Source organism: Lepisosteus oculatus, chromosome 6 (genome assembly GCF_040954835.1).
Source record: "Lepisosteus oculatus isolate fLepOcu1 chromosome 6, fLepOcu1.hap2, whole genome shotgun sequence".
Lineage (NCBI taxonomy): Eukaryota > Metazoa > Chordata > Actinopteri > Semionotiformes > Lepisosteidae > Lepisosteus > Lepisosteus oculatus.
In genome coordinates this window covers 18,853,153-18,876,793 of record NC_090701.1, presented here as the reverse complement: position 1 = coordinate 18,876,793, position 23,641 = coordinate 18,853,153, and the positions used below count along the sequence as shown (strand labels likewise).

The window sequence follows — 23,641 nt, the reverse complement described above, 5'->3', positions numbered from 1 at the left end:
TAATAATTAATTTGCACTTTTGAAAATGGTACAGTGTGCGACTCTATTATTACTCTAGCAAATAATCATTCTATATTTATATGCAGCACACTACTGTGCCCATTATGTAGGACTTGTTAGAAAAGTTTGTTTCAAGGCACAGTAACTAGTATTAGTATTAATCCTAATTAATAAATGACTTTGCAGATAGCAATGAAGTAATAATGAAGGAACATAATTCCATTTAATCTCATCCTTATACAAACAAAACGGCAAAACCTAAAGCCTAAACTGAGTATAGACCAATATGACACTGATAACACCAGCCTATAAATTAGGCAGCTGGCACCAGTTATTGTCCAATGATTTGTAAATTTTGGGCACCATCTACAGTTAAAACATCAACCAGCATTTACCAATTTATTACTGTAAGGGGATGTTTGGTTCAGAGAAGATGGAGATCCATGTCTGAATCTACCCCAAGATGCTGTGGGGGATGAGCCGCCATACTCAATCACCTGACCAGTTGGGAGAAGACCGTTGATAAGGTGAGTATTCATATAAACAGGAAGATGATGTTTGCACATCAGTTGATATCTGCTGCCTGGATCTCACTAGTGGGAGACGGAAGAAGTAAGGCACTGACCATGGGTTTGTAAATTTATGAGTTTCAGAGATTTTGGAAAAAGTTTTGAAAGAGTTTTAAGAGGGAAACTTTGTGTGGAAGCTGGTAAGTCGCTTAACTGCCCAGTTTGTATAGCAAGGGATCAGTAGTAGGAGATCAAAATTAGCACTTTAGTTTGTACTGTGAATGTGATTATATTCTTGTGATGGTTTTGTATTTAATGGGTATTGGATTCTGCACTTCAAAGCGTTGGAAACAAGATTTCCATTACAGAGCACTTTAATCCCACTAAAGCTGAGTTTTCAAACTTCAGCTCTTCATAAAGCTTGCCTTGATGAAACAAAAAAACAAACACATTTTTTAACATAGACTTAACATGTCAGTTTATGGAAGATGAAACATTCAACAGCTGCGGTAAGCTTATAGATAAAAGCCTGTAGTTTGTAAAAGCGCAAACGGCCCAAAATGCTATCCAGACGTTGTGAATTTTGACCACCGTATGTATTTATATACAAAAGATAATTTTAAAGAACTTTACCATTAATAATCAGTTGAAATCCCAGAGAATTAAACCTAGAGTTTACACTCAGAGTGAGGTAACTTGGACAACAGTAACATTATATTTAAACATTTCTATCGTTTTCAGTTATCATGTCAGTCCAACTAATCTGGAAGTGTCTTAGTTTCTTTCACTAAGGAATAACAAAAGATATAGTATAGTCAGTCTATGGGTACACACTAAACTGAATTGCTGAGGTCATTCAGCAATGACCTACAGTAGGTGCTGACACTAACCATGAACCTAAACAAAAAACTGGTCTCAGAGGGACAAGAAACATTGTCTCCTAGTGTATGTTCTCTTACTATTTCGAGAGAAAATTGGATGATCCCTATGTTGTACCCATGTGTGAATGCCTGCACTTATTTTCTTATTTATAAACCACTCTCCAGCAGCTGAAACCAACAAGGACAGATCAGAGAGACAGCTGTCTCATTACATGCACCAGTGCCCAAAGAATCCATTAATTTCCTTAATTGCATTTATTAGAGTTACAAATCTGCCATGAATTGACAGCACCATCCTACCACTAAATTCATCTCACATTATGATTTGGTTTATACTGTATATAAAACACAGAGCTGCAGCAGTTACAACATGTTATAAACCAGCTGTAGAGAGCAATAAAACGACATTCTTAGAAATAAGAATAAAATAATTACACTTACAATAAAGCCTTGTACCACTGACTTAAAATGTCTCCATTGTGGAAAATCCTGGTAAATTTTTCAGGTACTGCATTTTAATAAGGAAAAATGTTGAACTAGCTTAGTATTAAGAATCTTCAGCTATAAGCTAACCATAGTATTAAACGGTTTAGTGTGTGAATATTCTGAGATGTTTGGCTGAAAAGATAGACTGGATCTCAGATCAGATCTCAATCCTTCAGCTGTTAACCTTCAGTGATCATTATGGTTATGATCAATCCAAACCCTTTCAACTGCATGTACTGTAACAACTCAATGAGAGGATTTTCAGAGGGGCCACCTGGCAGTGACATATGACTTTGGCATTGTGACTGCTTTGTTTACTAACACAATTGGGCACCATGTAATACTGGTTATTATAATAGTCATTATGCTCCCTTACATTGACCCTTTCTTACTAGCATATACATCTTACTGTGGACAATGACTTACTGAGGTGTCTCCTCCGAAATCCTGCACCTACCTGACATGTTTGCAAAGGAGAGAGAGCAAAAATGATACTATCCTGGTATGCAAGGATTTACAGTGTGTGCTAAAATAGCTATCCACACCTGAAGAAGGCTCCACGGCCGAAACGTTGTGTTCTCTTTCTTCTTTTTTTCAGCATGGAATAAACCTATTACTTGTTCCTAAAATAGCTATTGTACTTATCCAAAAAGACTTGCAGCTGTGATTGCTGGCAAAGGTGCTCTACCAAGTATTGACCAAAAGTAGAAAATACATAATCAACATATTTAAGTTTTTAATGTGGTCTTGCTGACATTCGTCCAACTTCTTTCCCCCATAAAAGTGATAATTGTTCAAGCATTCAAGTTTTGGTTAAAAAAAAAATCACTTTAAAATGTTGATTTATAATTCAACAAAATGGTACATTATTTGTGAAAGGGTGAATACTTTTGCAACACACTGTATTATAGTATAATGTGCAGTAATCTTTACTTTATTAATCCTTTCTCAGCCAGAGTTAATCGAGACATTTTACTGCATCATTGTGTGACTCATTTCTAAATGTTACTGTTTGAAAACCATCAAATGACTCCCAGATACACACAACTGGAAGTGGTTCCTACAAGTCATTTAATAAGTGTACATAAATCACCCTTAATTGAAAGTTAACAAAGGAACATTTAATGAAGGTCATTATAAATTTAATTTAAATCAACTGGCTCAAGGAGTTACATGTTCAGAGCTGACTTCAACTTTACTTGTTTGTAAATGCATGGTAGTTGACATAATTTATCTAAGCAGGGAACACCCTTCTTATTGTTACTGGACAAAAACCAAAGAATGCTGAAAAAAAACAGATCCTATTTTTTTATATTAAATATACCATATTACTGAATAACAGCAATGCATTTTAGAGCATTTTGCATCATTACTGATACTGTATTGTAACCAACCTATTTTCAATGCTGCTGTATTGAATTTGTGGATATTTATTCAAGTATTTAACATGGTTGTATTTTATTCATCTCAGTGTTATTCAACATTATTTCCAAATTGTCTTCAACAATCACTGGTATGTATCTAGTTCCACATGCAACCATGGCTTTAAAGTACTTATTGTACTCATTTAATATCATGTAAGGCTGGACTACATTCTGGATAGGCCATAACTGGACACATACTTTACATGCATTGTGAATCTGAATATTTTAGGATGGTTGGCTTGAACCACCAATATGTATATATTATGTATGTCTATATTATGCATTCAAAGGAAGCATCACAGTGATGAAGATATAAGAGCTACACAATGGGTACTTTGCAGAGTCTAGAACCCAATTTAAAACACACAGATATGACATTATAAAGTTCCTAGGTTCCAGTTCATGATTATAGCAAGTATTTAATAGGAGCAGCAAATGAAATTAAAAAAGATTTTGATCAAATTCAAGACTAGTATGCTGACAGGAAACGTTGAGGCTGTGTGTCGAACCTTTCTTCCCTACCCAATAAAGCTCTAGATTGAAGACATGGGAAATGTGTATCTTCCAGTGTTGGGAAGCCTGGCTGTGGAAGGGGAGCCTGACTGAGTGTGCCAAGGGTCCCAGAATAGAAATGGGACCGGTTTCTTCCAGGTGAAGGGAAGACTGGCCATGGATGGGAGAGATGGGAGACTGAGTGTGCCAGGTGTTGCAGGAAATGAAAGGAAAGAAGAAAAGTGGAGAATTCAGGAGTTTGTCAGGAATTTGTCTGTTCCAGCTCTTTCAGTGGAATAGAGGACTATAATATTGCATGTAAGAAGAGGAAGATCTAATACCTCTGTGAACGACCGGTTTTGGGATTGAGTGGGCTTCTCCGAAAGGGTATCCCCAGTACATCTTAGCAGCCTGGAGGGGTTCCACAAGCCAACAGTCACACTGTGCACTCAGGGATACATTCTGTGGCTTTGGGAGTTGGCATTCCTCACACTGTGTATGTACCAAGAAGCCTTTGTGACCACCATTTTGTTTTTAAAAGTCAAACAGCCTCCCTCCTGGGTTTCCTCCTGGCTGATTTGTCATTTGAATTGTGTGTGACAGTGATACATTTCTGACCCATACCTTGATTCATCATTCATTAGTGAGTCTTGTGAGTTTGATACGGTACATCATTCAGTCAACATATGGGAAAGTGAGGTGCCTGCATAAAGCAGGATGGCTGTCTGACTGGTAATTTGTTCACAAAATTACCACTAAACTACCGTTGTTATAGGAACCCCTGAATTGAGTGACGTGAAACTTGTCAGTTTACAGAATGCTTCAATTCTAGTTGGTATCATGGTAGTGACAATTATACAGTGGCACTTTCTGTATAAACTAGGGTGGCCACCTGCCCACTATATTGTTCTTATCTCAATACTCATTACTGGGTATCTCATAACATCTGCTATTCAAAAAATGCATGGCCATTTCACTCCAAATTTGATAGGTATCTTTCTGGTGACATTGACATTTAAATGTTTAAATGTTGTGATACCCTGTATGTAGCTCCTTAAACCAAAAAAAAAACCAAAGCAGCTTCCTGACCACCATGTTTTCCAAAAAATTCAAACTGCTTCTGTCTCGGTTCTGATTTAACTGAAACACTCAAGAGGTTTCTTCAACACCCAAACTTGAACTTCATATGTTACAGCAATACTTCTGAAAAATTCAAATCCAGCACATAATGCAAACTGGTACTACAAGTTCTGCTACAGCTTTGAGTTTTCTATTACTCACACATAAGTTGATTTAGTCATAGTTATACCAAGTGGGTAGGGACTTTCTTGGAAGCCTTCATTACTGCTGTATGTTTTCTAGTAATTATTAGTTTTATCATTTTCATTACCATCATCAGACTTAAATGTGAACCTAAGCATGCTAAAACAATCACAGTCAATAAACATGGCTTTTAGCTATTTTGGCTTAAAAAATAATCTGCAAATCATCCCTGCTACATACTTTATTCTTTTCTTCAGATCCCAAAGAGAGCCAGAACTAACAAATGTAAATCACAGAAGTCCCCTGCCATTTCTATTAAACCTTAATCCCCCAAAAAAGAAAATAAAGGACAAAAGAGTTCATGACAAAACATTTTAGTCTTGTTCAAACCACCGGGAATTAGTTTGGGTTCCTGCAAAAAAGCTTTTACTGTTGGATATCGCAATACCACTGTGCAATCTGGTTGCCTTATGTACAAAGAACCTAGGAATGTAAAACGCACAAGCAAACAGTGCAGAATAGTGGTACTTTGAAGCAGGCTGTGTTACTGTCAGCTCGTAGCTGAATCTTCTGAATTTGAACTCAAAATCAAATGTTGCGATACCCACAGACATGTTTTGTTTTACTCACCCTTTAGCTAGTATATTACATGAATTTCACAAACCAACATACTGTGAACAAAGGATATCCTGTATACCACATGTGGGCTCTGGGCCATTCTGTGGGAGAACCAGATATCTTTTCCATCTGGGTTCTTGATCCCGCTTTCTCCAATAGCTTAATTAAAGTTTCCTTGTATTTTCTTAAGGATTAACTACTCCAAAACCCAGCTCACAGCAGTCTTACACTAATATGTCATGCTGCAGTTTCACTGCAAACTTTACAAAATCAAGACTACATGGAAACAGATTTTGTGAGTGGCACACAGGCTGACAAATAACAGAAAAATAATCTGTAAATTCCACAATAGCTGACAGGCAATTGCGATGTACTGTTTTTGGTTATACACAAAGCACAGCAACAGTAGAACAAATGAGAAGGAAAGCTCTGTTACTTTTTTTCAAAGTTAAAAAAGGACTTGCCCAACAGTGTAATATATGACTGCTTAGATATGACACAACATTTCCATTAAAACAAGATTACATAACCATATTACCTCAATCAAAATCATTCTTCAACTTCATCTATTGTACAGTAAAACCACTCTTTACTGTAAGAATGACAAGGAATAAAATCTTACAATGAGTACAATTTTCATAAACTCACAATAAATACTGACCACTTTGTACACTAACAATTCAATTATGTAATTTCAGGAGGCTCTTAGTTCTGATAAATATTGAGAAAGTTATTCACTTTTATCTGATTGGCTATTAATTTAAAAGTAAATCCATGCAATAGGAGTTTCTCATTTTTAACAACTTTCTGTACTAGCTGCTAAGTGTGCTAAGTATTAAATGTTATTTATTTTTCATTTATCTGGATGTAGATTTTGCTATTTTTTTACTCCACATTACCCTTCATGGTAAGGAGTCACACATTTTCCACCTACAGTTCCTAATACTGTAATGTGTACATAAACAGAAATTCTTGACTTGGACATCAAAAAACAATCAAACATTTCTGTTATGTTTCCAGACTTTAGAGTTACACCTGATAGTATGATAAAGGCGCAACACTGAAGAACACTCTAAAAACATTTTTCTTCCCTGTCATTTTAATTTTATGAGTGCTGTTTGAGTTCTGAGGGCGACCACCACGGCACCAGATATGACAGGATACACAAACCCTTACAGAATGACTATTTATCATCTTGACTGAGTGACAGGCTGAATGAGTGGCCAATAAAACAAACGTGTCAGATGGCAGCAAAGGGCATATCTCTCAAGCACATAATTTAACCATGGAAAAATGTGTTTCATTTGACAGATGTATACTTCTTCTTCTTCATTGTTTTGGCAGTTTTAAGTGTATGGCCTTCATAGGCTCAGTTGGCTGTATTTCTCTGTACTCCCGTAGCCAATATTGGCTGCTCTAGGGACAAACCCCCATGAAACCCTATTGAAATATCCACTGAAAAGGGGTAATTTAGAGTAGCTAATCAAATCGAAACTGTATGTCTGGGAACACCTGACAGGAATTTGGAGCACAGGGTAAAAATCATGAAAATTCGGGGAGAACATGCAAACTCCACACAAAGACAACTGAACCCAATTCCAGGCACCCGATCCAGAATCTTGGATGTGTGAGTCTGTGGTACTAATATAGTGTATCCTATGATCATTTCTCAGATCAAAATATATACACCATCAATATAGATTATTTTTTTAATTATTTAAATACCTTAAGTGTTTAATGTCTTCTATGAAAATGACTCAGGACAGGGTTAATAATCACTGACAAAAAAATTGCTTTAGACCAACAGGTTTTACGTCTAATACATGTACGATGCTAGAAAAGCAACTAGAGGATCAGGCAGAGGTTAATACCACAATTAACAACTGTGCATTGTAGGCTGTGTTGTCCAGACGTCAGAGATTATCTGTTGTTTGTGTCTGGCAGCTTCTGCTTTACATCTGATATTTGCAGCCTGTACTTGCTGACTTCAAAATGTCTCCGTCTTACCCAATGTTTTCCACAATGTAAAATGAATGCTATTTCCTCTAAATTAAGTGCTGTTATCCGTAATTCACACTTCTCTGGTCCAGATATGTAAATTGGGATTGTATTGTTCTCGATCTTTTTTTCAGCTTCTTCAGTTTTTCCCAGAAATCAGACCCCCTGCTTGTTCCACCAATTATGAGTTACACATGAACCCCACTGACAACCCTTTTCATTATTATTTTTGCAGTAATTTAGCAAAAGGTTTTTCCTTTGTTCATTTGAATTGAAGGTAAAGAAAATATCCTTTAAAACTGTGATGGTGCTGATTAATGCTAAATAAATTACGACCATGTGTCAGACATTCATCAGCTGCTGACCACTGCGGCAGGCTGCCACAGCACATTATTAAAAGTTCAACCACTAGCAATTTATGACTGTAGCCTTAACAGTGAGACATTAGTTCATAATTGTATATTACCTCTAAGTAGGATCTAAGTATTTATATATTATGGGAAATTCAGAATATGTCTAGTCGATGCATATTTTTTAAGCTAAAAAGCTTTTTTCATGGCAACCATCTGTACAGAAATGAATTTTAGGAAATGCCCCAAAGACAAAACTTAATGAATTACAAATGTACTCCTACTCATTCGATTATCTAATCAGTCCAATCTTGGTATCCTGACCCATGAAAGGGAACAGGCTCTTGAAAGGTCATTTACCCCCTTCACAGGAATTGGCTAATCACTGACCTTATCTAGTGTTACATCTTAAAATGTTCTAACAGATACTTGCTGGTGGTCAAGCGTAGGTCAGGCACAACTCTAGTGCAATAAAGTATGAATGCTACCAGAAATAAAACTGTAAATTCACTACCATGTTTCTTATAAACATATGGTATTCTTAGGAATTCTGCTCTTTTATTGACCAAACACAAATTTTACATCCATGACTTTCACAGCAAAATGTAGTTAACTTTCGATCTTGACACAAACCTTTCTTATTGTCAACTTGTGAGAATGAAGGTATACAAAATATGCCAAGGCTAATATGATGTCAGAAGTCATTAACCTAACTCTAGATTTTCTTAAATCTGAGATCTTGTAGGATTAGGTTAAAAACAGTAACCAAGGCATGATTTACTCACTAGCTTTTCTTTATGTGCAAAAATAATGAGTTTACTTTTTTCTTTTGCATTCCTGCACGCTGACACAGCTCTCCACTTAATATTCTGAATTTTATAGCTATCAATACCATGTTACTAAAACATATTTTACTATAGAGGTGTAACAAATTCTAACTTACTGTACCTGTGTTTTAGTCATCAAAACTTTCTCATAGCTCCGTTAGTGTAGAAAATAATAAATACTATCTGTCTCTAATCTTACCTGCTGTTACTACAGCAAGTAACAGGCAGTGCCATGCAGGTGTAACGCTTGATAGATATCTATGTCTACGTCCTGCAGTTTTAATGCCAATGTTAATAAACCGAAGATTTGGTTATGCCAAGGGCTGAAAGCTTGACCAATAATTCTCATTCTGGCCACATTCAAAGCAATCTAATATGTGATATCTGATAAAAGGTGACATAACAGACACATTACCTGAGCTATTTTACAGTAATTGCGGATCTGAAGTTTCTGCAACTCACAATAATACCCATTTAATGTAAACTGTATTATATTGTTTACATGCAAGGTAGTATGGGTAACACTCCCATTATTTTTAGGGATGGTCATTTTGATACTATATGTTTACATATCCATTTTAGACTCTTATATTTTTCTTCAAATTTTCAATGCATAGGAGGATCTCAGAAGCCAGAAATATGATTGGCACAACAAAAATGCTCTTTGTACATATGTGGAATTAGTTTCAGTTCTGTTGTGAGGGCTTTAAAGGAAAAAGGTATTTACACTTGTCAAATTGTTGAAACCACAACAAATTACTACCAGAAGACATCCATGTCCAACTTCAATAGTCTAACCAGCACATCTGCTGGAATTAATAAGCACAGTAAGGCTGTCTGAGTTTTGCTTTTCAAAGGCAACAACAAAGCTCAGCAGGTCTTGAGGGGAAGCTTATCAGCATATAAAATGTAATTCTCCAAGACTAGATGTAGACTCTGTCTTGGGGTTGTTGGTGCAAATGGTGAATATAACTGGTACTGTGATTATTTCTTTGCCTAATTTCATTTAGATAAGAAGCACTCAAACATTAGGGGAAAGGTCATCTTGGAATACATACAAGTAATGTATAATTAAACAATAGATTGATTTATTCACTCATAGCTTGCCAATAATTACCCAACATAGGGATAATACCTACTAGCTGGAATACTGTTAATGTAGCACCTATTCACAAAAAAGGCTGACAAAATCAAACTGCATACTACACCAGTGAGCCTTTTTTTAATTACATGTAAGGATATCAAAAAAACTAATCTGCAGGATCAACAGTATGGTAATAAGATTATAGGGATAGTCAATTTTATTTTAGAACATGTTAAACTCTGCACTATACATATACAAAATATGAAACCCTGAAGTTAAAGGAGCAACCTACAAAAAAGATATGTAAATATATATATGTAAAAGACAAACTAAATGTTACAATACAATGACCTCCAAAAGAATTGAGACAGCAAAGTAAAAAAATGTTATTTTTGCTTTAAAGAACATCTTTGGATTTGTGATCGCAATAATAAAATGAAAAATAAATCTAATCAATCCATCATCTTGCTGCTTCTTCCAATTCAGAAGCAACTGGACCAAGGCAGGATATACCCAGGACGGGACACAAACACCCTCCCACTGAGAGCTAATTTTCTCAGAAGCTGATTAACCTACTGGTCTGTTTTTAGACTGTGGGAGGAAACTGAAGCACCTGGAGAACACATGTGAACACAGGAAGACAATACAAACTCCACTCAGACAGCACCTCAGCTCCAGAATTGAACCCAGGGGCTCAGCACTACGAGGCAGCAATGCTAATCATTGTGCCACAATGCTGCCCTAAAAAACTTTAATATTTTATTGCTACATAATATTTTTTTTCGGAGAACAATTTTTGAGTAATTTCATATTTACATATACTGTATACATTTGATCAAATAAAAACACAAACATACCCTGTGCTCATTCCATCGAAGTGATTCTAAAAATTGGGACACGATACTTCAAGAACAACTTCAGAGTGTAAAAATCAGTTGGCTGCATATCCCTTCGATGAAATAAACGCATGCCGTCTGTGCCCAACTGAAATCATTATTCAGAAATGTATTGCTCTGACAATTTTTAGACTTCTGACGTTTTTCTATAAAATGTGTGCTCAGTCAAATTTCAATCTGGAAATTGCCTTGGCCAGTTTAATTTCTTTTTGCTTTTCTCCCCTGATTAATTCCTTGTATGCATTTGGCATGTTTTGAGTCACTATCATGTTGCAAGGTGAATCCCAATAAGTACAGTACTGTAAGTATCTTCAACCTCAGCAGACAAATTGTTTCTGTAAACATTTCATTCTGCTGCTACCATTCGTTGTGTGCTGGCCATGTGTTTTGGGTCATTATGGGTGTTATGTACGGAAACATTTTGTGGAACATGAGAAAAACATGGTACTGTAAATGCCACACTTCTGTGTGCTGCTGCCATCCTTAGTTACTATACATGATCAATAAAGATGACTGAGACAGTTCCAGAGACAGTCACGCATTCCCAAACCACGCCTTCACCTCCACTTCATGCTTCACAGATGAGGTGGTGATCTGTGGAGCATCTGCAGTTTCTTTTCTTCTCCACACTTTAGTTTAAACCTTGCCATCTGTCCCTAAAACATTATTCCAGGACTCTCCTACTGTATCTTTGTACTTCCAAGCAAATTCTGTTATGATCCTTCTGTTTTTAATGCTGATGACCGATTTATGTTTTGCAGTGCAGGCTCTGCAATGTTGATGTCTTAGTCTTCTGCAAACAGTGGATTTTGATCCCAATCCGCTAATGCACTCTAGAGGTTCTTGGTGATTTAACTGACAGTTGTTTGAAGGTTTTCCTTGATATATGCTTTCATCAGCTGCAGATGTTTTTGTTGGCCAACCCAGTTCTGGATGATTAATAATTAATCCTGTAGTTTCTCTCTTTTGTGATCTATTCCAAATTGTTTTGTGTTTGCCTGATTTCTGTGGTTCTGATAGAGCATTTATTTTCTTTTAGCTTCAAAATTGCCTGTTTTTCTTTAGCAAAAAGGTCTCTGGTTTTCATTTTGACTTTGGACACTAAAAACAAAACAAGATAGGGTGATAGGATGTTCACAGCTCTTTAATGAGTCTAATTACCCAACAACAGCACCTGACCAACAAGAGGCCACTGATGTCTTTGACTCCAAAGATAAGTTAAACTAAATTAAAATTATTTAAAATAACATACTTAGGATTTTTAATAATCAGTCATGTTTTTGTACAGTTTAGGTACAGTCATGCAAATAAGTAGACATAAACTACTAAACATAGAAGTTAGCATCTACAGTATTTGCATTTTATTGTTATTATTGATGTTTTTGACCCTTTATTGACAATGCAGGTGGCCTTATCCAAGGTAACTTAAAATGGTATCAAAGTATAAGGCAGAAACATTGATTCTGGTACTGATATACTGCAAATTTACCTTTAAAATAATTGCAATGTCATTTTAATAACAATAATGTCATGTTAAATGCCACATTTAATCGTACATTGATCTACCTTCAATTACCACCTGATTAAAATAACAAATACAGTTTATTTGACTTCTTACCCACTTTATTGGTTCAACTAAGTCATTAAGGAATGAGGAATGAGAGGAATGAAAACCAGAAACAGACAGAGCACTCCAGGAGCAGGGCTGTCTACCTTTGACATTGGAAGTATTTACTGTACACTACAGAAACACTTTCCCAAGATCCTCTGCTCAGATTACCGAACTTTTACAGACCCATTCCCACCCCTCAAGTACCTTAAAGCTGTGCAGGATGAGGGACCATGCTCAGATTCTCCAAAAAAATTCCAGACATGGAGAACACAATAATTTTAAAATTGCAAAAATAGGAACATGTAATTAGACATGACAATGTCTCAACAATGTACTCATAGCCTATCCTCCCATTATGCCTGTATGGTACTGAAGCCTGTTAAAAGATTACTGGAGCCTAGATTGCAGCCCCATCTCCTGCCCCTAGGGGAACATTACAATACATGTGTCAATCAACATACATACTGTATTATAGCCATATTCTTATGGTAATTTGTTCTCATTACAAACAAAACAGGGAATTGTTTGCATCCATAAATTTATACAAAACACAACATTTGCATATAACAGCAAAGGCAGGAATGAAAGAACCGTGCAACAGAAACGAAAATGCCAAAACATTTCACACACAACCTGGCAAATTACCACACCCTTCAGCAGTGGCAACGGTCACAGTACCTCAGTCTTCCCTCGGGTGTTACTGGGTGTTACATGGTTTATGATGACAAAGAGCGTGGTTTCTTAGGTAACTGTCATTGTACCTACTTGCACCTCTTATGCATTCACATCACCCTGCCCTAGGTTACCACTGTCTGTCGGTAAGTACGCGGTGGTTTCTAATAATCGCATGCAAAAGCCACACTTTTTCAAGTCCATGAAAAAATATACAGAATATCTAGAAAATTGTTGAAATCACTTAAGAATAAAACAAATTGAAACTGAAGTGTTATTAAAGTAGGGACATACCACATTTAATATCAAATTTGTCTTTCAGCTACTACACCAGAAAAAAATTAGTTAACAAAAAACAACAATGTGGTAATAACTGAGTGGGGGAAAACAGACCAATTGTAAAGTCTAAACTAACAGTACAAGTATTCTCATAGTGTTGTGGTTAGAATATGTACAATTTGCAAGGCTTCAAACCCTGGGAAACAATAGGATCTGATTGTTGCATTGGAAACAAACAAATCAAATTGAGTGAAATTTTGGGGTGACTATTGATCCTATTAAAAAAACATGTTCTACAGTAGGACATAGTGTACTACTGTGTAGTTCACATTGTGGACCATCCTCAGCTAATACAAAATTCTGCTGTTAACTAAAACTAAAAATTAAGACAGTCCCATAATGCCCAGTACAATACAGGAAATATTTGGAAGCTTTCTTTACTACCTGTAAACCTCTACATAGTTAATCTAATATCACCTTACATTTTAAATAATATCCTGATTCTGAAGCTAATACAACTTCGTAATGCATGGAAAATATTAACCACAGAATTAAATGTCCTTTTATTTGGAGAGCAAACCTCAATGTTAACAAGACTTCAAAAATTATAGCAAAAAAGCTAAATGGTTATGAGTAACAGTCACTGTTGTTATAAAACATAATAGGATAAAACGTCCCTAAATATCTGTGTGAAGCACTAGGAAAAGTTTTTTTTACGGCAGTTACAGATGTTCTTTTCTCAGAACTATGCAGATGACTAAAAACTGTTGAAAGAATAATAAACAAATTTTAAGGCATGAATAAAGAAACCACAGTCTGTACAGGGGAGGAAATAAGAACTCAGATAACTGCACTTGCTAAGTTAAAATTAAAATTAAATAAAAATCACAAGGCATTTTTAACCTCATCTTTAAAACTACAGTTCTTTTATACTCTGCTTAAATGTACACTAAAACACTGAATTTGAAATTCCTACATGTCTAAAACCAGTTAAATAAGTTACATCTATATATTTTTCTATTTATTTTTTCTTATTTTCTACAAGTAATGATACTGTACTGTATAGTTTTAAAACCAACTTTCTAAAAGACTGTTGTGAAAAACTGCATGACACGTGGTAAGTATATACTGTAGATGAGGTCTTAAAAACTGTTCCTGGCCAAATAAATCAAAGGTTTATAAAAAAATACAAGTGCATCATGTATATATTTAATATATATTGTTTATATATTAAAAACCCTTTTACACCCTGCCCAAGGATATAACCAGAGATGATCTAATTTGCTGTACTGAAATTCATGTTCAGAATATCAAATTGTTTTTACACTAGGTTTTGAATATGGAGTTTGCAAGAGAAGTGAATTATTAATAAAATTATCAGAAAGAAAAATCTGCACTTAAAAGGCAATGAAAAATAAGATACAGAAGTTGCTTCATCTCTCTTACTTCAGTGAAAGTTTTGAAAAAGCAGTTTATTATGCAACAGAAAGGCTTCCAGGAGATCAGACGGACCAAGTAATTTTCTCTTCCTATCTGATCTGCATGCCATTGTTCACAAGAACGTTATACCTGTGTACTCTAAAACATTTACTTTAATTACCCTTACATGTGGAGAAGCACACATTTGTGGACCAGTATTTAAAGCTAATGTTTGAAACCTTTATACAAATTTACATATGTAAGACAACGATATGCATTCCTCAGCCTAGTTGTGAGGTTCTTTTGTGAATACAACAGGGTTTATACAGCATGTCTGGCACAAAAGAAAATCCTACACACTGAAATCACAGAAATGTACAAGGTGCTTTACAGACCATATTAGATAATGAAAGAGTGGCATAAAGTATATGTGTGCATTTACAAAATATTACAAAAATGTGCAAAATTGATACTTAACCAAACTGAGCACACAGCTGTGAAAACATAAGCAGAGACCTAGCTACTGCAGTAATTTTAATCACAAATCCGATTGCATCTGACAATGAAAAGGTTTTGTGCAACACTGTTATTTAGATTGCTTCTAAGCAGATGAACACCAATGGTGAAAAGAAAAAATAAAGTTCAAGGGGAAATCTTTTCCCTTCAGTCAACCAAAACAATTATTCTGAGAGTTAAGATGAAAATTCACAAAATGTCACAGAAAAGTCCACTGAATTGGAATACAATTCAGAGTAGCTGTTTGAATAAATAACAAAACATAGGAAGTATTTAACTTACTGTAAATAAGGCAACTTTTCTCATTCTCAATGTTGAAAGTGCTTTTAAAGACAAACAATAAAATTAACCTGGATGAAGCTTCATTAATACAACAGATTTTTAATCAAAACCATAAACGGTTTACAGGGAAAAGGAAATACTAAATCACAAGGCTCATTACTGTCACAGCTGTCCTGTTTTTGTCACCACATAATCAAAAAAACTTCATTGCGTATAGATTTACTACCTTTTTAAAAAATAATTGTCTATAAACCAAGGATCAGCAGCTTCTTCGACCATGTGGAGCATCCGGAAGAAACTCCAAAAACTAGATAACATCTGTTTTAAGAATTAATTGTGAAACATAAATCAGAGGACACAGATGTAAATGATGTGAAAGTGCATTTAAAAGTAAGAAGAGTACTTCTTTTAATAAAGAGTTGTAGGAGTACGAAACATTTTATTTAAGGGAAATGGCAGCACCCAATTTCTCAGATGAGATATTAAATCTCAGTAACAAAATAAATTGAGCGCATCGCAAAACGTTTAAAAATTCCGAATTAAACACAAAATTGTGACCTCTGAGAAAGTACTGTATGGTCGCCATGTTGTCGCAAGAGGGGCGAGAACAAGAGTTTGTGCAAAGTGTGACACGGTACGGCCATTCCTGCTCACTAGTTACTGTACTGTAATGACTGAGGGATCAAACATTTATTCTCCCGTATGCATACGTAATAAAGGAAATTCCTGCTTCATACACACCCGGATCGAGTCTCCTTTTGTTGGACACAACATGACTAATGTAATGTGATGAACAGTACGAGAGAATACGTACAGGTTGTGAAGCAGAGATTTCACAGCAGAAATGTTCCAGTGTGATCTGCGTGCACAGATAACAAGTTGTATTTGTTGGCAATACGGTCTCAGAGTTGAGAGCAATATTTCTATTGGATTAAAAGAGATGGATTCACAAGCCTGCTTGTTTACAACGTAATAGGGCCACTTCACCTTTGCAGACATTTGGTTGTCATGTTCTGAATCACAAAATATGGCACCGCTCATAATGTACTTGGAAATTCAGTCTTTTTTGTGATATGAATTGGAGGTTAACATGTATATATTTTACTTTCATTGTGGTTTTAAATGCACTCATCAATGCTGAATCTTTCTAACCCCGAAATATAAAAATAGCATTGCAGTTCAACACCTTAACTGCAGTTAGCCTTAATACCTTAATGGCAGTAGCTAAAGCAATCATTAAGATTGGTAAGATGGTACAACCTTTAATTACATTTACATAATTTAAGTTTTTTTTTCTGCCCTGTATTCCCCGCTGTCCATTTGGTAGATGTCTCATGCTAAACCAACACCATTTCTTTCCATTTATATAAAGATAAAATCTTGTGCTCTGTAGTTTCTCGCTGAAATAAAAAGCACCATTTTAATCTAAATTCACTGATACAAACTAGAAGCCAATATTTATTTTTACATTACAGAATGTCACAATAGTTACTTTATCTATATAGCCTACACTGTAAATAAAGATGCAGATAGAAAAATGTAACTTGCAAGGTCAAGAACTCATAATTCCTAAATCACCATCCATGAAAAATGTTGTTCACGGGCCAGCTTTATAGTGGGAATCGTTAAAAAACAGTGTTCAAGGTAAAACGTTTTTTTCTTTTAAAGCTGTAACTATTTCAGGGCAAAGCTGTTGCTGAACTTGTCAACTCATCACAAACAGGAGCCAACATGATGATATTCTTGACATGGGGTGTTCCACAGCTCTGATGCTATAAGATGTTGCTGAATTATATGGACAGAAGTGCAGCATATTGTCTGCAAATTGCACATTAACCTATTCTATAAATACAGTATAATTTAGCTGCAAATTACACGGTGGACTATAATAAATAAATAAAAAAAACACAAATATACCATTTTCCTTCAGAGTTGGGACTATCCCCAAATTAAACATGGCCTGTAATTTCTGGTCCTCTCTTTATGAAAGAAATATGAACACACAACCTGTTATTTGCATGACAAAAAATTAAAAAACAGGCATCACCTCAGAGAATTTCTCACCAGTTATTCCTGTTCCACTGAGCTGGTTGGAAATGTAATACTCACATGCTTGGCACCTTTGTCCAGTCAGTAATGGCTTTTTCTCCCCGTTTTTACAAGTTGTTTCTTACAAAACAGCTGGGTTTTAATTCAACAGGCTTGTTCACATACTGTAGGCTCCATGCAGCTGAAGCTGTGATATCATTCCAGCTGGATGAGAACTAGATCTGTTTCATGTTCACACAGTGTCTTCTTCACTGTATCAGGTACGGTTTTTCATAATAATCCAGTTGGAGATCTGTCTTGTAAATTCCACAGGTCTTAGTTTAAAACAAAATGTAGATTGATCCATGACCAATGTTGAAAATAGATACTTTAAAAACTCCGTCACTGTAATAGGTTATATTGTAAACATTTCCTTTTAAATTAGTAAGATGTTATGGGACATTGCTTTTGAGAGATTAGATGTTGACTGTGCACACACTATGTAGATCACTGTAACCAATGATGTTTTCAAATTATTCTCTCACATCTTCTTGTCATTTTTTTAAATTACTCCCTTAAAATTCAGCAAGTAACTGTAATTGATTACCATTTTAAAAGATACTTTATCCACCAAGGTAAAATTCTGAAGGAGGCCGTGCCTGCTTCAGAAACAGGGTTGGTAAGTTCTTTCATAAGAGAGTGTATTTAGAAATACAATATACTACTGCTATCAACTGTTTAAGGCCCAGAACGCTGCCAAGTTTGCAGCAATACTGCTACATAATTCTCAACATAAAATCAGGACATGAACATGTACAAGCGAATTACAAATTGTAAATCACGTAATTTACACAAGTTATTCCTTCATCATATCCCAGACTTAATCCACAGCAGTTCCTCAACAGACAAGAGTTTCTTACAAGAACTTTCCACAGGCAAAATAAAAAAGGAATTGTTTATTTGTTTTTGATGACTAATTCAAAGAGCAACTAGACATGTAAAGTAAAGTAGATTTCAATGATAAATGAGTACATAAGGATACATGTCATTTTCCTCCATATTGATTAAGAATATACAGTTATGTAAAATATTAAATACTGTATGTGATATTTTAGAATTTTAATTTATTTCACACATACTATACCTTTCCTTAAGGTTTACATGAAACACAATGCAGACTGAAACTACTTTTATTGCCAGTATCAAAATAAACACATAAACAATAACTTTTTGATTGGTTAAATACACTATTGTAATGTTACATGTGACTATGAAATGCTTCATTCAAAAATGTTTAATAATTAATATTATTGCACCTCTAAGGGTTTGTGAGAGTAAAGAACAAGCTACCCAGCCATGTTTCTGAAATAGATCAATTAACTACTAACTACCAAATGAGCTGGATGGCCGAATGCCCTCCTTTCTTTGTTTCTTAAGAATTGCACAGTATACAAAAAAAAACAGCAGAGCAGAATGTTTCAAACACATTTTTCAATACTTTTATGACTGCCTTTGAGTCCTTTGAGTCTTTTTAAACCTGTGCAGCAGATGGGTATTTTGAAGGGATATCATGAAATTACATTTATGTAAAAAGAACTTAAAAAGGGCAAATAAAAAGAACCAAATAAACATCAGCAGAAATCTCATTAAAACAAAGGGTTTCATTTGAATCTGTCTCATCATTCGTTAGAGAATCACCATCAAGTCCAACTAATCGGGCAAGCCCATGTTCACAAAAGACTAATCTAGGTTTCTGACCAAAACCTCAATTATGTTCATCAAGCTATACAAATATATTTCATGCACACATCAGCTAAGTTTAGTCTCCATTTGTTTACGTCATTTTTCTCTTTCCATTTTTATACTTTGTTTTACCTTCAAAATAACATCTGTTGTAAAGTGGCCTTAATTACCCCTTACTATAAGGGTATATTTTTGTATATTATATTTTGTATTTTAGGGTATAGCGTATATTTTCCTTGGTTTTCTTTATCTTTCCAAATGTTGATTTTTTGTAAATGACATTACTACAAATACCACTATTACTGATATTATTTCAATTTTTCAATATAACATTTCAAAAACTTTTCAATAATTATGTGACTTACCACTGATCCACCATTTCTTGCCATGAATCATATAGGTGTCTCCATCTTTCTCCAGGCTACATTCCATGTTCGTGGCATCACTGGAAGCCACATCTGGCTCTAGAACAGGAACACAATTGAAAATTCTGATGACAAAACATGAATTTGAAGAAGTATGGGAGGTACTGTAGAACATTTGTGAAAAGGGGGCATTGCTGTTGATTTATTCTTATAAGATCCAGAAAGAAAATCTCTAAAACATGTAGAACTGTAGAAGAGCATAGAATACAGATGAAGCTAATGTGAAAAAAATAAGCGGCAATATGAGTCACATTAAAGGCCAAGGGTACAATTAGCATTATGCAGATAAAAAAAAATCATCAGCTTGTTTGAAAAACATGACTAGTGACTAGTTCTGTCTTTTAAACTGTTAGGAATATTTGAAATTATCTGCAGTTTGGAAAAAAAATAATCTCCTATAGTTAACATGAATATTTGTATGTTGCATGCGGATTCGTGGATGAACTTATTTGAAATATATTATCACTTCACATGGTCTTGGAGACACTGATTAGCAATTAGGATTTGTGGGTAAAGGTAGTCAAAACAATTCTGTCATCTGATGGAGGTCTTTGACTAGAACATCAGCTTTTTGCTACTTTATTTATAATACAATGTGAGTTTTGCATTTTGTTTTATGCAGGAGTTCCTTGTAAGGAAGAACAGCACTATAAAAATAGATACAGAAGAAGACATCTTATGTCGGTATCTTTTATGACCAGTTTTAAACTACTCTGTAGAACTGTGAGGACCTTGCTGAAAAGCATGCATCACATAGTTGAGATCTGCTTTCTTCTTCAAAGAAAACAACACAAGGAAATTCTAAATGGTCACATACTGTGAATCATTGGGCGTGCTGATTTAAACATTCCCTGTGGGCACTTTAAGTGCTTCTTGCATTGTTTTGTAACATGGTTTTTCTTTTTGAAAAGTATGTAAACTTCGTGTGAAGATTTCATACAGTATGGACAACCCTGGGTTTTCCCACAATAATAAAAATACATTTTTAAAGAAAATAAACAATTACATTTTAGACAATAGGCAATCACAAAGTTTAGCATTCAGCACTTTTCACAAAGCTTAGCAATGGTAATGAAAAAATAAAGTTACTTGCTTACTTCAAACAAATACAGCTATACATTAAAGGACTACACTGGCCATATTTGTTTAAAACAAAAGAACAGGTAATGCTTCCTTATTTCTTAAGATACAATGTGGGAATTATGATTTCAATATCGATGACTGTGGTCACTGCAAAAACAACTGCAAAAGATGCAGTAACAAGGGGCTACCACCAGAGGTCAGTGGTCACCAGCATCAGATAAGATAAGATCACTTTATTAGCCATATACAATTTCTTGCATTAGTAATGTGTCTTTTCGCATACCCCAGCTAGCTCTCCATGAGACACACAGACGGGGAGAGAGAAGCTTGGGGTCAGAGCGCAGGGTCAGCCCTTTATACAGCACCCCTGGAGCAACAGGGGTTAAGGGCCTTAATCAGGGGCCTAACAGAGTAGGATTCCTCTGCCGACCGTGAGATTTGAACCGGCAACCTTCCAGCCACAGACGCAGATCCTTAGCCACAGTGCCACCCTATTATTGGATTATATTATATTGTGTTCAGTTGAATTAAATGGTTGCATGTAATCAAAGTTCACCAACCCATGTTGTAAGTGGTTTGGTGTTCCAGAACGGTAAAAATAGTCTTGGCCCCCAGTGGAGGTGTGAACACTGATAACTGGCGGCCAATTTGAGTGTGAAAGGGCAATAAATGTCAACCTGGCTGGAGCCAGTGAGTTCCTGCTAATTGCTTCTGCCACCTTGGCCACTATGATGGTCCAATATGAGGATCGCAGGTCAAGGGAAGAAGAAGGGAAGCATGAAGGTTTGCCACCCTGACACAAACCTGCCAAGGGGTGTGAAGAGCTGCCATTGCCACCTAGACGTCACCCAAAGGGCAGATCTGAAGCAGATGACCACTAGCATCTACCTAAGGGCTTTAAACAAAGTTGTTCCATGATTTCTTCAGAAACTGATGATTAAAGGATCATCCTTAAAACCTGCAGTATTGTGGCTATGTGGTTTCAAGACACAGAGTTGGCATCTTTCATTAAAGTGTGAAAGAGAAGAGCTCTTACCAGTCATACAGAAGCAGGAGGTAATCTCTCCTTTTAGAAGAGGCTCCAGCCATTGGGTCTTTTGCTCTTCAGTGCCGTACATGTGTAGTAGTTCCATATTCCCTGTGTCTGGATCACACAATGGACAGAAAACAGAAGAACAAATTCAGTGCTATTCTCAGCAGCTCAAGCTACTAGCCTGTATCAGAATACGAGCTATAACTTGATTTTCCATTGCCTTCCTTTCTTTTTTATTTTCCAGAAATGAAATTGGAAACATTTATGTTTTATTTCCCATACTTTGGAACTGCCATTTGGTTCACTTGCTTAGTTGAGCAATCATGTGCTGATAAAACTACAGAAATGGTGTCCACTGTCTGTAAAAGGAAATTACATTCATTTGGAAGTGGTGTGTCAATCTACTTAAAGGTTACTGAGCACCACGACCTATAATTTCCTTATTTAATTTAATGTAACATGATATCAGAATTAAAATATTAAAATGTCATATGTATTACAGAATTATGGCTACTTCTCAAAGTCAGTTTAAGTATTTTCACAAATATATCAGCAATCACAGCATTTTAGATCTTATTTTTACTGTTGTAGCGGCAATGCTTGTTAATAAGACAGAATTAAGTGTTTCTGTGCTTTCCCAAATGAGGCCTCATCTCTCTATTCATCTCTGCGGTGCAGCCACAGAGAAACTATTCATGCAGGCTGATTCAAAGATGTTTTCTTTTGATAAGGGACAGCTCCCAAATGGGGATGCACTTAGCTAAGCCTGGCTATCATGATCAATGGTCATCCATTGGCAACTATCTGTCTAGGGAATGCCAGATGGACATCTGAACTCCATTCCTAAGTGTCAGGAGTAAGTGACTCATATCTCACCTTGATCAACCAATCAGGGACTGGTAGGGCCGAGTAACCCACGTGGGACTCTGATGCCCATGAAACTTTCAGCCAATAATCGAGCTGAAGTTCCTCCAGGTAAAAACAGGCAACACAGGTAAAAACAGGCCTGAGAGACTTTTTCGGACAATTCTAAAGGGAATTCAAAGGAGAATTCCAGGGCAGGACAGGCCAGGAGCAGAAGGCTCCCAAGGGCAGGACATTCTCGTTGCGCGCCTCCTGACCATCCTGAGACTCAGCCCGGACAACCACGGAACGGCCAGTGTGTCCGAGTGCCAGAACTTTCCTTTTTTCTAAGAGTCGAGAGCAGAAGTTGCCAGAGAGTAACCAGAGGATCCACCCGAGGTTAGCACCAGCAGCAAGCCTCGTGAACAGGTCGGAACTGTGGACAGCTGAATCAGTATTCAGAACTAGCGCTTCATCAGGAACTTCCTGACCTGCTGGGACCCACAGTCATCTTTTCTCCTGTGCACAAACTTTGCTAGTTAAAGCCAACACTAACTAGCCGGTCAGTGAGCATCTGCAGCGCACCGTCGCAAACCGCACAGCACAGCCTGGCACCTAGCCAGACAGCGCGGATTGGACAGCAACAAGCCTGCAACTGCTTCTTTGAGTCTGCAGGAGATCTGAATCCCCAGAGATTGGATGAGTATTCAACTTCAATGCATTACAGCTCGAGAACTCAATTGTTATCCCAACCAGTTGATATCAATTTAATTCCTAAAAGTTAGGTACTTGTTTTGTGTATCTAATATAGAAGTTGTAACCAAGTTCAATTACGAAACTGTCTAAATGAATGATATATGAACGTATGTCCTCTTGAT

General features: G+C 36.1%; 1 protein-coding gene across 1 annotated transcript in view; it reads right to left on the bottom strand.

Annotated features, from left to right (window-relative positions):
• nphp3 (nephronophthisis 3) overlaps window positions 1-23,641 on the bottom strand; it is a 150,417-nt gene that overhangs the window by 35,509 nt on the left and 91,267 nt on the right. Inside the window, exons 40-41 of the mRNA XM_069191044.1 lie at window positions 21,924-22,031; window positions 19,745-19,843 (exon numbers count right to left, since the gene is read on the bottom strand). Coding sequence (XP_069047145.1) covers window positions 19,745-19,843; window positions 21,924-22,031 — 207 coding nt within the window. The remainder of the gene's footprint in view (window positions 1-19,744; window positions 19,844-21,923; window positions 22,032-23,641) is intronic.